At 46.8% G+C, this 16,794-nt stretch overlaps 1 protein-coding gene across 1 annotated transcript in view; it reads right to left on the reverse strand.

The window, feature by feature from the left end:
• Positions 1 to 4,472: 4,472 nt before the first annotated feature.
• The window catches only part of Edaradd (EDAR associated death domain), a 40,983-nt gene continuing 28,661 nt past the window's right edge, over positions 4,473 to 16,794 (reverse strand). Inside the window, exons 5-6 of the mRNA XM_021228190.2 lie at positions 14,771 to 14,816; positions 4,473 to 9,992 (exon numbers count right to left, since the gene is read on the reverse strand). Of these exons, the coding sequence (XP_021083849.1) occupies positions 9,610 to 9,992; positions 14,771 to 14,816 (429 nt within the window). The 3' untranslated portion in view covers positions 4,473 to 9,609. The remainder of the gene's footprint in view (positions 9,993 to 14,770; positions 14,817 to 16,794) is intronic.

A 16,794-nucleotide genomic window follows, 5' to 3' on the forward strand; every position in this document is an offset into this window, starting at 1 on the left:
TGTATGTACATGTGTTTATTCAGAGGCCAGAACGAGTTATCTGGTGTTGGCTTTTTGTTGTTGTTAACTTGACATGAGCTAGAGTCATGAGGAAGAGGAGTATCAACTGAGGAACTGCTTCCATTACACCGGCCTGCTGGCATGCCTACAGGGCATTCACATGACAGACGGTTGATGTGGGAGGATCCAGCCACTGTGGGTGATGCCTTTCCTAGGCTGATGATCCTGTGGCCTCTGCTTCAGTTCCTGCCTTGAGCCCCTGCCTTGGGTCTCTGATAGATTCTAAACCATAAGCCAAGTAACCCCGTCTTCTCCCAGGTTAGTTAGAGTCAGTGTTTTCAGTACAGCGGCAGTGTCTTCCTTTACTGTTCTCTGCCTGTTCCTTTGAGGCAGTGTCTTCCTTTACTGTTCTCTGCCTGTTCCTTTGAGGCAGTATCTTCCTTTACTGTTCTCTGCCTGTTCCTTTGAGTCAGTGCCTTCCTTTACTGTTCTCTGCCTGTTCCTTTGAGACAGTGTCTTCCTTTACTGTTCTCTGCCTGTTCCTTTGAGGCAGTGTCTTCCTTTACTGTTCTCTGCCTGTTCCTTTGAGGCAGTGCCTTCCTTTGAACCCAGGGCTTGTGTTTTCTCAGCTGGGCCGGAATTCAGCAAGCCCTAGTCATTCCCCTGTCTCTTCCCTACTCATGAGTGCAGCAAGTGCTCCTAACCACTGAGCCATCTCTCCAGCCTCGAGCTTGGCATTGAGAGCAGATCCCCTCTGTTCATATTCCTCCTCATCTTTTATTGAAAACCCAAGCCAGCTTTATTAACACACCTACCTTTGTAGACACTCGGGGCAGAGGTGTGTGCAGAGCCACCAATCAGAGTCAGAAGTCACATCCACATGCTTGTCTCATCAAACTCTGCCTGGCATAGGCTAGCCCCCAGAGCTGCCTGCCATAGGCTAGCCCCTAGAGCTGCCCCTACCACTGACTGAACCTTCTGGGAGTAGAGGCTGTGTTGTTTCTGGAAACAGAGCCATTTGTTGGAATAGGACTTGGGTGGGGTTAAAGTTGAAGCCCAAGTTGACCTTTAGCACTTCAGGCAATTGGCATCTGTGGTAATCCTAGCAGTTCTTCATAATGGCTGGATGACTCTAGATCACATGTACATGATGGCATCCACTGGGGGACCCGGAGCCATCTCTTGTGAGTCCTGGCATGGATGAACCCCGAAGGTTTGAGAGAGGCAAATACTGCACAGGGCTCCAGCATCTAGGGGATCATTCACAGGCTGGGGAGATGGCTCATTCAGTAAAGTGCTTGTCACACAAGCATGAGGACCTGCAGTGCCCACACAAAAGCCAGGCACCATGGTACACACCTGTGATCCCAGCACCTGGGAGGTGGGCGACAGATGCCCACTGGCCGGCCAGCCTAGCTTCCCACCACCCTGCAGGGAAGTCAAGCAACTTTAAAATGGATCTTCTCCTCGCTCAGGTTTCAGATATGCGTGTCTCCAGGCCAGGAGGCTTGAAGGGGAGGCACATTTGTTTAATTAAGAACAGGGGTGAACGTCGTAAGTTTGCTATGGTTTGAATATGACACGTCCCCTACAGGATCATGTGTTAGGAATCTTGGTCTCCAGCTGGTGGCACTGTTTGGGGGAGCTTGTGGAGCCTTCAGGGGATAGGGCCTTCCTAGAGGAAGTGGGTTGTTGGGGGAGGGGGTCCTTGGGATTATATCTTTACCCTGGGCACCTGCCTGTGCGCACGCACACACCAATCAGATACATGGAGCTTTGAAGATTTCCTTTACGAAGTTACTGACACTTTAAAAACATTCAGCATAGAGTTAGTAATTTTTTTTCTTTTTCTTTTTTCTTTCTTTTTTTTTTTTCTCGAGACAGGGTTTCTCTGTATTGCTTTGGAGGCTGTCCTGGAACTCTCTCTGGAGACCAGGGTGGCCTTTAACTCACAGAGATCCGCCTGCCTCTGCCTCCCGAGTGCTGGGATTACAGGTGTGCGCCACCAACGCCCTGCTTAGAGTTAGTATTTTTAAATGACCTTTACTCACAAATTTTACATGTGTATGCCGGAGTACACATGCGGAGGTCAGAGAACACTTGTGGGAGATGGTTCTCTATTCCCATCATGTGGGTCCTGGGGATTGAACTCTGTCAGACTTGATGGTAAATTCCTTCACCCACTGAGCCACCTTGCAAAGTTCTCTTTACTCATTGTAATGGGGGAGGGGCTGGCTCCTGTAAACAAGCTGATACTTGTGGGAAAAGATTACAAGGTCTGAGAGCTCACAGGCCTTTGGGGGTAGCCCTGGGCAGGCACCTCCCTGGTCTAATTCCTCAGAGATCAACAAAGAGCTGGCTCTCTGGTGTTAACAGCTGCTTGAATGAAGCTTGAAGGAATCTGGCCCCAACTCTGAAATCTTCCCAACCTAACATTTAATTATTAATTCATCATCTCCATGGTTACCCTGCCTGTTCCCACTTCAGGAAGCTTTGCCAGAAACAGGCAAAACAATGTCCATTATGTGTTTCTGTCAAGTGCTGTGTCAAAGAACCGTCTGTTTTCATGAAGACTAAAAGTGAATCCGTCATGGACTTGAGCAGACTTCTGCTGTGAGGTACCAATGGCATGTTTTACTTAGACTGCATTTTTTTTCTTAAATTTTTTTCTTTGTTTTGAAATTGCATTTTACATTGAGTTTTTGAACTGTAATTAGACAACCGTAATAATTGCTAATGGCTTAAGTCAAGCTGTGATAGTTTCAAAACAGACATGTGTTAGGTCCCTGGATAGAGTCACAAAGAGTCTTCCTTGTCTAAACTGACAGGGATAATTTTGTTTGGATGTGATGAGAGAATGAGGAGAGCAAGGAATTCAAGCAGGTAACAACTTGTTTGGTTTTGATACTGGGTCGCTCTAGCAGACACACGAAAGATGAGCTGCAGTGGGGAGTGAGTCTAAGCAGTGGTTCTCAGCCTGTGGTCTGGGACCTCTTTGGGTTCCCATATCAGATATTTACATTATGATTCATAACAGTAGCAGAATTACAGTTATGAAGCAGCAATGAAATAATCTTATGGTGGGGGGGTCACTACAACATGAGGAACTGTACTAAAGGGTCATAGCATTAGGAGGTTGAGAAGCACTGGTCTAAAGAGAGGGAGCAGTTCCCATTATAGAGAAGCTAGATAAACTGCATGGTGAGATGTAGTAATCCTAATCCTAGTGATTGCCAGGCAGACACAGGGATCTCTCTCTCTCTCTTCTTCCTCCCTCCCTCCCTCCCTCCCTCCCTCCCTCCCTCCCTCCCTCCCTCTCTCTCTCTCTCTCTGTCTGTCTCTCTCTCTTTGTCTCTGTCTCTCTCTGTCTCTGTCTCTCTCTCTGTCTCTGTGTGTGTGTGTGTGTCCTGCTAGCCAGCCAGCTCAGTCTAATACCTGAGAGATCCTGTCTCAAAAAAAAAACAAGGTGTGCCGAGAGGTGCCTTTAATCCCAGAACTCCAGAGACAGAGACAGGTGGATCTTTGTGAATTCGAAGCCAGCCTGGTTTACAGAGTGAGTTTCAGGATAGCCAAAGCTGTTACACAGAGAAACCCTGTCTTGAAAAATCAAACAAACAAAAAAACCCAAACAAAATAAATCATGGTAGATGGCACCAGAAGAATGAGGCTGGAGACCTGGAGATTGACCTCTAGCCTCCACATGCGTGTATACCTGCATATCACATGTACCTGCAAACTTGCATATGCATGCTCATGGGCACACTTGTGTACACACACACACACACACACACACACACGTACACACTCACTCACTCATAATCATTGGCTCAGATGGCAGAGGTTGGAGTATTGCTTTAGAGACCGGCTAGGACTACATAGCGAGACCCTGTCTCGAAACCAACCCAAAGAGAAATAGACCAGGAAGAGGAGGAGAGTCTTAAGGATGCCCTGAGCTACTGGTGGAAAACAAAACTATGAGAAGAATCAAGGATCAGGTTGAGTCTGAGGCGTTGATAAGGCTCCAATCAGAGCTATCAAGCCCATAGATATCTTAGAGGATGGACTGGGTCAGAAGAGGCAGGCAGTAATGGTAAGACAGCTCTTCACATACAGGCACAGTACACTGGAGACTCCTGGAAGGCTGACTGCTCATCCTTCCTCCTGAGTGTGCCTGGACCATCTTTGCCCTGGACCACCTTTGCCCACATTTCCAGTCCTATCAGTCCTTACCTTCAGTGACTGCCTGTCTACAGCTCCTGGAGTGCAGGGCTGTGTTGCTTATCTTAGCGTCTCCAGCATCTGGGACACATTTCAGCAAACCACTGGGTGTTCAAATAATGGATGATGGTGCTAACAAGGCGTGGGCTGATGGCCACACTGAAATCTACACAAAGTAGGACTCTGCATGCATGCACACACATACAAAACACCCCTTCCCAGAGACACATAAACATTAAAAAACGAGGCATCCATTGGAACAACAGTTGACATCAGTCTTTAATCTTGTAGCACCCATTATTACAGTTATAAAAATCTTTCCTTAGTCATAAGAAAACCAGAATCATACAGAAGATGAAAACGTAGACAGAGTCACAGGGATAGAACCCAGGTATAAAGATGGTATTTGGGGACACAGGGATTTACCTTCTTAGGCTGAAATGTCTAGCATAAGCTCCCAAGGGGGTGCTGCAGCAGACAGTGGTCACTAGACTGTCACACTAGGACGTAGGAGCACAGAGCACCCAGGAAGTATTGACATGTTTCCTCCTTACACCTCCAAGTGTGCTGGATGATTTCATCATTTTCTTTCCAGCTGTATCCCTGACTACTTCAGTCCCTTCGGTACACCTGATCCCCTGGATCCCCTGCCACAGAATTCCCAGAGCACTCCCCCTCCGCAGCCACAGGAAGGAAGACAGCAGGCCTTGCTCCACCAGGTCCTTCAAGTCTAGGTCTTGGGTACCCACAGATGCTCTATCCACCAATGCTGGGACTCCAGTAGCCCCAGCATCTGGCCCAGCATCTTGGCTTCGATTCTCTCTAAACACAATAGAGGCAAAAGTCACCCTTCCTTGTGCATTTATAATCAAGCACCCAGGAGATTCAGGATGGGGTCTGAGTTCCAGGCAGCAATGAGACAGCAAATGTTTCTCAGTCACTGCCTGGGCATATGTAGGTGTGTGTCTTTCAGTTACGAGAGTTGACATCAGCCTTCGACTTTGGAGCACCCAGAGTAGAGAGTGGTTTGGCACTGCTAGGTCCACAGAATTGTTTCTGTGTGTACACACGAGAACAAGAAGCAGATGTTTGCTGCTAGCTCAGAGGGGGAACACCGCTGGCCGATGGAGGAAGGCGATCTGAGATATGCATGCATGAATGGCCCTGAACAAACGGCACAGACAGCAGCATCATATCCTCAAACGGAGGAAAATTTAAAGACATGGAGGAAAGAAAGATTTCACTCAAAATCAAATGAGATCTTTTTAATTGCCTAAAAAGGAGAGGACAGAAGAGAAAAAAAAAAATCTGTTTCACCTTTGTTAATAAGCCTGTCTTTAGAAACACATCTTTTTGTAATGTAGCTGGTTGAAGACAGGTGAGGAGAAGACTACAGCATCATGGTATCCTAGGGTGCTAAACTGGGAGAGGAAGAGACCCAACAGACACAACTGTGCCTTCCGTCCTGTGGAGACAAGTCCATCTAAGTGCTGATAGGTGATTACCAGGTCACAGGACTCTTCTGCAGCCACTATGCTAGGCACATCCTGGAGCCAGGAGAGTGCCATCCTTATAGAATGTCTATGTGTGCCAGTCATATCCCTTCTCTTTCTGTCTTAGTGGGGCTTGGCTACCTGGAAGGCACCTAACCAAGCCAGGTTCTAAAAGGAAACCGATTTAGTGTATCCTCCAGCAGGGGGCAGCACTGTATTACAATTACTGTTCTGGATGAACTGCAGTCTTTGACTAGATTTCCTGTATTAATGAGTTTCACTATTCATTGCTACAGAAGTAGGTGGCTGCTTTGTACAGGGTCTTTTAGAGGCACAGGCGGGACATCCTATCACAGCTGCAAGCCCTAACTGGTTAAAACGTCCCCATGCTAATATTGCCTACCATGTCTTTGTGTGCCTCCTCCAGTGTGGGTCCCCAGAAGTGTGTAATCTGTCACTGTGTGTACAGCTGTCCAGTGTGGCTTTGAGTCTTTTCATTTCATTTGACTCTTCACTATTGCAACCAAATAAAATGTACACAACTTTTAGCCTCATAACAGACCATTACAGATGGAAATTTTGCTGAGAGAAAAAAATTTTTTTTGAAACACAGCTAAGGGGATTTAAACATTGTAATAGGAAAACAACCTTATCTCATGCAGCTTATATTGTGCTCACAGGTTCCCAGGATAGAAAGCACTTATGGGTTAATGATGATGGGGTGGAGAGACAGCTCATCGTACCGCTCTTGTAGAAGACCTCAGTTTAGTTCCCAACACCCATGTCTGGAAACTCACAACCACCTGGAACTCCAGCTCCAGGGGATCTGACACCTCCGATCTCCACAAATACCTAAATCATGTGCATATACGCACACACTGACATGTAACTAAACAATAAGAACAGATATTTAAAAAGTGATGACTAAGCTTGTGATAATTTCTTAAACAGTCAGTCATTAAATGACCTCCTTCCCCCCTGCTCTCCCTTCTGTGAAGTTTTTGTGCTTTTGAGGAACTGACTGGCCAGACATTAACTTTAAATGAGCTGATGTGTACTTCAGCTATCAATACTCCCTGACTTTCTTTATGCAACGTGGATCAAAGTCATCTTACATTTAAGTCAGAATGAACTTGAAGAAATCTTTCAGGAAATTTCTCTCTGCTGATTCCATGCTCCCAACAATTAAAAATTCTCTCAGCCGGGCGGTGGTGGCGCATACGTTTAATCCCAGCACTCGGGAGGCAGAGGCAGGCGGATCTCTGTGAGTTCGAGGCCGGGCTGGACTGACAGCCTCCAAAACAATACAGAGAAACCCTGTCTCGTAAAACCAAAATAAAAATTCTCATAATAAGATAAATGCTGGGGTGGCAGTCATGCACCACAGCACATGGCTTGCATGACATTTTGTGTTGTTTATGAAGCAGGGTCACAGATAGCAAAGGCTGGCCTCAAACTCTCCATTTCCAGGTGCTTGAATTGCAGGTATGCACCACCATGCTGGCTTATGCAGCACTGAGGATCAAAGCCAGGGCTCTGGGCATGCTGGGTAAGCACTAGTTGAGCTGCATTCTCAGCCCTAGCTTGACATGGTCTTTAGAGATTTACTTCTAGGTGTGTGTGTGTGTGTGTGTGTGTGTGTGTGTGTGTGTGTGTGTGTGTAACTGCATGCTGTGTGTGTGTGGGGGTACTCCTGGAGATTAGAAAAGTGTTTCAGATCCCCCAGGAGCTGGTGTTACAGGCAGCTGTGAGCCACCCCATGTGGGTGCTGGGAATTGAACACTGGTCCTCTAGAAGAGCAGCAAGCACTCTTAACTGCTGAGCCATCTCTCTAGCCCTGCCTACCCAACTCTAGAAAGGAAGTTCAGTGGACACTTACAACCACCACTGTGCTTGCGAATTCCCAGCACCCACACGGAGGCTGATAAATGCCTGTAATCCCCGGTCTAGGGTATCTGACACCTTCTTCTGACGTCTACAGGCACCAAGCATGCTTGTGCACAGATATACATACAATCAAAACATTCATACAAATAAAATAAATCTGAAGACATTTAAATGTCTGCATTTGATCATTAGCTGTCACTTTAATTATATCTGGCAACAAGGTGGACATAAATGGGATAAATCTGAGCAGGGTAGGGTGTGATTACTAGTGAACCAGAAGTGATAGGCAAATCTCATTATAGACTAGACTGCTCTGAGGTCACACTGGGTGAGAAGCTGACTTTACTTCCAACAACCTAAGGAAAAACCTAATTGTTATGATAAAAGCCAAAATCACTTTCCTTTGAGTTCATCTTAATATATCTGTCCTATGTAGCCAACGTTATTCTTCCTTTTTGCTTATCTTAATATCAGTGTATACGTGTGTGGGTCTGTGAGCTTGTGTGTACACATGCATGTGGAAGCCAGAGGACGGCCTCTGGTGTTGCCCCTAGGACACTGTTCACCTTGTGTTTTGGGACAGGATCTCTCACCAGCTTGTAGTTCACCACATAGGCTAGGCTAGCTGGCAGCCGAGCCTCAGGAATCAGCTTATCTGCTCTGCCAGCACTGGAATTAAAAGTGCACACCACCATGCCCAGCTTTGGGGGGGCTCTCATAAAAAACAGAAACCAGTCTTGATGTGAAGGTTCGTGCCTAGTCATATTGTATCCTGTTATGCCAGGTTTGCTTGATATCTCCGGGAGGCCGGCTCTTTTCTGAAGGGAAGTAGAGGAGGAACGGATCTCAGGAAGAGGAGCCATGTATGGAGGGAAGCTGGGGGCAATGGAGGGAGGAGAAACTGCAATTGGGATGTAGTGTATAAGAGAAGAATAAAAAAATATATGAATAACAGGGGTGCAGGTGTAGCTCAGTGGTAGAGCCCCGGCTGAGCATGTTCAAGGTCCTCAATTCCATCCCTAGCACCAAAAAAATGAGGCATGGATAACAAGCAGGCATTGTATGTGTGTGTTGTTGATGTTGCATGCGGATGCGGATGCACATGTACATGTGTGTATAAATAGAGTCCCAAAGTTGATGTTGAGAATTTTCTTCAGTCTCTACATTGCTCATTGAAAAAGAGTCTCTCAATTGATCCCAGAGCTCACCCTTGTGACTAGTCTTAGCTAGCTCTGGGGATCGCTGTCTCTCCCTTCTGAGCATTGGAATCACATGTAGGCTGCCGCACCATCCCCTCATTTATGTGGGCTCTGGGGACCTGAACTCTGAGCCATCTCCCCAGCCCCAGCGAGGGAACACTGAGTGCTATTCTTTGTCAATGCCATTCCCATGACACTAATCCACTCTGCTCTCCTACAAACCATAAATTTTGTATTTCTTTTAAAAACACTAAATCCAATGATAGTATCGCTAGCCCATTGATTACAAGTGTTTGAATAATAAAGATGGCCCCTGGATCCGGACCACATCATACAGTATCCTCTTGATCACCAAATCCTTTACAACAGAAACAGTAACAGTGAACAGGTCAGGGTGACTTCTCCATGCCATCTTCTGCTAGGCTGGGAATGCAAGGGTTCTGCATGGATGACGTGAACATGTCCAGAGATATCAACATCTAGGAATTCTGTGGCAATCTTTAGCAGTATCAAAGGAGAGGGTTCTTTTCTTTCTGTGCTGGCATGATTCTGTACCAACCATAGGCTTTGGCCCTATGAGACTTATAAAATATTCTTCCCCAATTCCAGGTTCAAATATTAAATTAAAACAGATGTGCAAAAGGAAACAAACACCTGCCACTAAAACAGAACCCATCCTTCCACAAGCCACCAGCTTCAGGGGCAACCACTGCCCATTCCACAACCTCATCTGAAAATCTTAAGAGCAGGTACATACTCCTTGTGATCCGTGCTGGTCCAGCAAGCAGAAAGGCCAATGCCAGAAGGGGATTCTAGAAGTGCATGGAATGGTCCGAGTGTCCCCGGTGGGGCCACTCCTCATCCACCCACCTGCGCAGGATCTTCTCCACATCAGCCCTGTGGTAAAGTCGGCAGAGCTCCATCAGCTGGACCACAGTCCTCTGGCTGTTCCGGAATAAGAACGCCAGTGTGGGGCTCTGGGGCCTCTGTTCCAGGAAGCAGAGTTCGTCATAGGGCATGCCCCATTTGCTGGCAAAATTCCTCCAGTTCTTCACGGTTGGGTGACATGGGTCCAGCTTTATCCTGATCACATCTAGCAAGTCCTGATCATTGAGCAAGTCGCTGATGGTGGGGACCCGGGGCAAACAGGAGGAGCAAGAGCAGCCTTCCTTACATGGCTGGTTTCTCCTGACACCTGCAGGATGACAGAGAGGCAGGTTAGCCAGGGGCCTGACGTACACAAGCAATGTTCCCTTTATTTTCCTACCATATTGGCAACACCATCAAAGCGTCCCACTGCCTTCCTTGGAATAGTCCAGAACTGTCATTTCTCATTGCTCACACGGTGTTGTTCTGTGTTATGCAAGTGAGCACAGATGAGTGGAGGTCAGAGACAACCTTGGGTGTCAGTCCTTGGGTGCCACCCCATACCCCCACACCTTTAGTACAGGATCCCTCACTGGTCTGGAATCAGCAGATTAGGCTAGCCTGGCCAGTTAGGAAGCCTCAGGGATCTACCTGAATCTGGACCCACTGTTCAGGCTACAGATACACATTGCCTCTGAGGCACCTGGTTTTTACTTTTAGATAGGTACATAGCAAGAACTTCATCCACTGAGCCTGTCTGTTGTTTGTTCGTTCTGTTGTTATTGTTGCTGTTTTTATTGTTTTAAGACAGTATTTCTCAGCCGGGCGTTGATGGTGCATGCCTTTAATCCCAGCACTTGGGAGGCAGAGGCAGGCGGATCTCTGTGAGTTCGAGGCCAGCCTGGTCTCCAGAGGCAGTTCCAGGACAGCCTCCAAAACAATACAGAGAAACCCTGTCTGGAAAAACAAAAACAAACAAACAAACAAAAGACAGTATTTCTCTCTGGCCTGGAACTTATTAAGTAGGTTAGGCTGGGTAGTAAATCCCAGGGATCTCTTCCTCCTACAATGTTACTCTATAGGAAAAGAAAGGCTGTTCAGCTGGAAGCAATAGCTAGAGTTGATAAAGCCAACCTCTATCCATCCATGCCTTTCCTCTGTTCCAGAATGCATTTGGAGGGCCACTGACCAGGCTGAGGGTTCCAGGACCAACTCATGCTTGCGCACACAACCCTCTGCTCCTGACAGTTTTTAAATTTACATTTCTTCTTCTTGTTGTTGTGTATGTGCACAGGCGCCTGTGTGCCACAGCCTGCGAAGGTCAGAAAACAAACTGCAGGACTGTTTTCCCTTCATCATGTAGGACCTGGGAGTTGAGCTCAGGTTATGAGGCTTGACATCAAGTACCTTTCCCTACTAAGCCATTTCACTGGCCTCCCTGGCAGCTTCTAACACCAAACCTAGCAAGTGAAGATGTCATTGTGATTGCACAACCCCTCAAAAGTTCTTGAAAAGATAGAAAACAGGTTTGCCTGCTGCACATGCATATGTGAAAACAAAAAGCATATCTGTCATGGCTAGTGGCAGAAAGCTGACTTTTGGGATTTATAGTTTCCTTATCATGCCTCTGCTTTATCTGTTTTCTTCACTCACAGAGGCTCTGTCTGAAGTGTGGCCAGCAGCCCCGGGGTGTGCAGGGAGCTGGAGGCAGGCCGAGGAGTGCACCAGGCTCTAACCTGGGCCTCACCCAAAAAAAAAAAACTGGTTTCCACCCCAGAAGAGCGGCCTTCTCCGCTTCAGTCCTCTGGGCATCATTTATTAACATCAGGTAAAAACGTGAGTGGGAGGTGAAGTTAGTGGGAAAGAGGTATTAGGAAGTCACTCACTAAAGCCCTTGGTGGCACCATCCTGTGGATACATCCACTGAGCAGTATCAACTACACAACGCTGTCTCCAGAGTCTGGATCTGGGTTTAAAGATCAGAAGCTTGGAAATTTGTGGGGATGTGACTTTACTATAAGATGACACATTACTACGCATGATGTCACTGAGGGGTGGCTTTAGGAGAGTAAGAAATTTGAACAGAGGCAGGGTGGGAAGATGTCTCAGCCGATAAAGTATTTGCCATGCTAGCCTATGTACCAGGTCAGCCAGCGCTACATAGCATGACTCTGTCTCAAATATAAATAAAACAGGGCCCGGGGAGATGACTCAGTGGCTAAAGCATTTGCCAAACAAGTATGAGGACTTAAGTTCAGACTGACCCTCCCCCATCCTCTGTAAATGCTGTGTGAGTGCGACAGCCTCAGAAGGTAGAGACAGGATCCACAGAGCAAGCTGCCTGGATAGATAGGACCCCACCTCAGGGAATAACGTGGAAAAGCAACTGGAATCCATATGAATTGATCCATGAGAGGACTTCAAACCGCCTGCTGAAATCATAAGCCTGACGGCATGATGGCACACACCTTTAACCCAAGCACTAGGGAGGCAGAGGTAGGAAGATCTCTGAGAGTTTTAGGCCAGCCTGATTTACTTAGTGAGTTCCAAGCCAGCCAGGACTGCACAGAAAGACCCTGTCTGACTTAGTTGACATCCTAAGGGAGGCTTTACCCTCTCTGAGGAGTGGATGGGAGGTAAGATGGGGGAAGGAGAGGAGGGCAGGGAGAAAGGAAGGAGGGGAAACTGGGATTGGAATGTAAAAAATAAAAGAAATGTAATATACATAAGTATATATAAATAGAGAATATATTTATATATACATAAAGACCATGTGTAAGAAATTGAAAAGAAAATCATAAACTCTAGATAGTGGGGTTATTTTTTTATGAAATACATTTATCCCTCCCATACCTTGACTACTTCTCATATCTCACGCAATATTCTATCTGAAAGGACAAACTTTGAGATATCTTGAGGAAGAAAGAGAGACTTGAGAACAAAGAAATCATCAGGCCTGGGGGAGCATTTCTGATGCCTCCCAAGTTATAGATAAGGCCTGGGCAGGCAGTAGGCATTGGATAAATGACGGTTACTGGAATCACAAGGAACAAGCCCTTCCTCCAATGACAAATTCTCTCTGGAAATTAAAAAAGTAGGGGCTGGCAAGATGGCTCAGCAGTTAAGGATATTCACAACCTCCTGTGACTCTAGGTCCAGGGGAGCTCACGCCCTTTTCTGTCTCCTTGGGCATTAGCATTCACATAGCCACACCCATACGCATAATTAAAAATAAAAAATAAATAATATTTTAAAAAGAAATTAAATATGTATTTGCTAAATAGGAGAATAAATGAGGATTTTGCTTCTCCAGGGAAGAAGGTACAATCATATGTCACTTCTCCTAGCTGCATATCAGAAGTGGAAGGGAAGGCAGGGGTGGTGTGCGCCTTCTTGAAGTCCAGCATTCAACTCGTGGCAGTGCATAAAACGGGTGCACATCAGTCGAGCCCAGTACTCAGGAGGTGGAGATAGGGGGATCAGAAATTCAGGGGGCATTTTCAGCCACATAGCTAGCTCAAGACCAGCTTGAACCATGGAGGCCCAGGAAGAAAATGAAAGGTGAGAGAGTGTTGCTAGGGATAAGGCCCCCTGTGGCCAGGCAGATTGCCTGTTGCACAGGAGTATGCTAAGCCATAGTCTCTCTCTGTGAACACAGACACTGGTCTCAAAAGTGGCTTCAAGGATTAACGACATCATCCATTAAAGCCCCTTTCAAACACACAGCACGGCCCAGTGGACAGCTGTGGGTTAGGATAATGGCTCTAGAGAAGCAACTGTTCCTCAACTTCACTTGGGATGGAACCCACTGATTCCCTCCGACCCCTGGGGGAAAATCCTCCTCACATCTGGACCAGCCACCAAGACTCTATTGTAATTAGTGTGGAGTGACAGCAGGGCATGGGAGTTTTCACAGCTCCCTCGGAGACATCAGATGCACAACTGTGATGGAAACCATAGTCGCAAGGAGTAACTACAGGTCAGCAGCTGTAGCACAAGAAACTGCAGGGTCCTGATGGTGGCCCAAATGCTAAACTTGTCCATCTACCCTTCACAGATGAAGGAGGGCTAGATCAGAGGGAAACCTCTCTAGACATTTTCTGGAGACTAGGGATGCAGTTCAGAGGCAGAGCACTTGCCTAACATGTGAAGGCCCTGGGTTCCATCTGAGTATGGCATTGCATGGCGGGCAGACATGGATGAAGACACACCTTGCTATTTAGTTGATCATGCCAAGTTAGGATGGAAAGTCACTCTATTCTGCATGCAGGTTATAAACAGTTCTGATAGGTTTTCCCCTCCCACAATCCCTTGCCCTCTTCGGTGTTACTTGGTCCTTTCAGAAGGGATTATATAAAGAATAGAAGTGACCGAGAATTCACCATTAAAACACATTCGATAGGTGAATCCCTCAGGCACTCAAAGAGATTGGAACGTATTCATGAAAGATGGTGTTCCAAATGTATGTACCGACACCAGGCTGCGCAGAGGTGTTTGGGTCACAGGAATAAGGAACGTCCCTTACTGTACCCAGAAAGCATAACAAGGATGAAGAGTCACTGGGTAAGCTCTACGCTTGGTTACCTGAGACATGTTATTGCTTAAAAGTAAAGTACAATTGGGGCTGGAGAGACAGCCCATTCAGCAAAGCGCTTGCTGTGCAAGCCCCAAGCACCCAGGTTTAGTCCCCAGAACCTGTGTAAAAAAACTAGGTGTGGTGACATGCCTGTGGTTCCAGGGTTGGGAAGGCAGAGGGAGGAGATCCCTGGCCAGCTAGCTTAGTCTTATCAGAAACCTCCTGGTCCTAGTGAGAGCTTGTCTCAAAAACTGAGGTACATACCTGTGCACACAGGAATGCACACACATGCATACATATACAAACACATGCATGCACACATGCACACTCATGAATACACGCATGTACACAGGCACACATACATGCACACACATACAATTATAATCAACACAGATGAAAGTTAACTGCTGATTGTCAAATAGCTATAAAGCCACACGCATAGCACAAGTTAATGATACACACATTCACTGAATAACTCTAATGTATCTGTCCAGCTATTGCCAATGCCCTAACCTTAGTCAATCCTTTACCTGAAAGGGGATCTCCAGTGCTGTCTGGAAAGCCATTTTCTTCTCCCTAAAAAACAAAAATTGGCCACAAGTAAATGACAATGTCAATTCTCCCTGTTAGTGAAATTTCTACCAACTAAGTGTGAGGGCCTGACTGATGCTCAGGGATGGTTCTTCAGTGGTGGTGAGCTATGAGAATTGGTCTAGAATGTGGAAATAGCCCAGAGCACAGCTGCTCCAGGAGAAACTGGACAAAGTAAAGCAGACCAGGGTCCTATTTCAAACATGTGGGGGCATGCAACCTCTGAGTGTGCAACCATGGCTCCTGTTTTATTTTATCCTTATTACAAACCATTTTCTTTGTCTTGTTTTCATTCTGCCTGGGGTTGGACCTGCTGGTCTAGGCTAAAAGCCATTGTGTGTGTGTGTGTGTGTGTGTGTGTGTGTGTGTGTGTGTGTGATGTGTTTGTACGTATGTATGGAGGCCAGGGGTTGATGTTGATGTCCACCATCTCTCTACATCTTTCTTATCTTTTGAACGTGTCTCTTGCCTCTAGCTAGACTAGCTGGTCAGTGAACTCCAGGAGTCCACCTGTCTCTATATCCTGGCCCCAGCAGTGTCAAGGTTACAGATGTATCAGTCACACCTAGCTTTCATGTGGGTGTAAGGATCTGAACTCAGGTTCGGTGCTTGCTCAGCAGGCACTTGACCCAAGGATTCATTTTCCTAACACCCGTTCCAGGTCACAATTCTTTACCTTGCCTATAGATTTTTAAAAATTCATTTGTATGTGTATTTGGGGTGTATGTATGTCTGTGCACCACATTTGTGCCTGATGCCTGCAGAGGCCAAAAGAGGGCATCGAATCCCATGGAAATGGGGTGACAGATGGTTATAAGCCCCGCTGTGGGTACGGGGAATTAAATCCCAGTCCTCTCTGCAAATGCAGTTAGTACTCAACCATGAGCCTCTCACCTCTCAAGCCTCTCTATGATTTAAGTTTTATTGCAAAGCAGCTAAAGCAAATTATGAGAAAGTAGTGGCAAGCTCTGGATGGGTAGACAGTGCCCTGCCTGTCTGATTGGGATTCTGTTTCTACTACCAGGGTTATGCTGTTTTAGGATGACAGTGGCCTTCTCTATGGTCTCGTAGGAAGGACATGTGCTGTCCACAAAGCTGTCAGGGAGGACCAATCCCAGCACACTTGGCTGTGGGGGCTGCATCTTTGTACAACCACAGTCTCTCCCATCACCCGGTGTTGCCCCTCCATCCATCACTGGAGTGGAGTCTGCAGTTAGGACTTTGTTGCTCCGGGCAGACATCACCTACACTGGCCTCCCATGTACATGAAGGTTCTGTTGGATTCACACGGCTCCATGGGGCTTTTAATTACCAGGTGTCTGAATTTTGTTTGTAAAGAAGTGCTAACTTGGCCAGGCATGGTAGCACACACCTGTAATCCCAGTACTCGGGAAGCAGAGGCAGGAGGATTACAGGTTTAAGGCCAAGGTGGGCTTTACAACAACTCACTGTTTTAGGAATAACAGAAAGTGATAACTCCCTGGTGTCACTGTATTGAGCATATTTTAAACATTTCCCACTTTTCTCCTAATCCTCTAAGAAGCCTTTCTCATTGTCCTGAACTAACCCTAACCCTGAACTCACCAATCCCAGTTCTCCGAGGTGTAGCTACATCTACTAATCCCAAGACTAGCTTTCCTCCTACCACGGGCGCATTCCTGCAGCCAGACCTTCCCCCTAGGCATTGAGACAATTCTTGCTTTGGTTTTTCTGCTTTCTTGCCTTCCCTGCCTCTCCAAGGACAGCAACAAAGCCAGAGTGCTTGGGAGCCATGGGGTTTCTGCAGTGCTTTCTTGTCCCTTCTCAGAGAGAGAGGGAGAGAGAGAGCCAGGGAAAGAGAGAGAGAGAGACAGAGAGAGAGAGAGACAGAGACAGAGAGAGAATGTGTGTGTGAAAGAACTATAGGAAGCCTCCTGAAGGGGCTCAAAATGTCTCAGCACAGCCTCACACAGTCACGAGGTGG

The sequence above is a fragment of the Mesocricetus auratus genome, unplaced genomic scaffold (assembly GCF_017639785.1).
Source record: "Mesocricetus auratus isolate SY011 unplaced genomic scaffold, BCM_Maur_2.0 Super-Scaffold_100013, whole genome shotgun sequence".
Taxonomy (NCBI): Eukaryota; Metazoa; Chordata; class Mammalia; order Rodentia; family Cricetidae; genus Mesocricetus; species Mesocricetus auratus.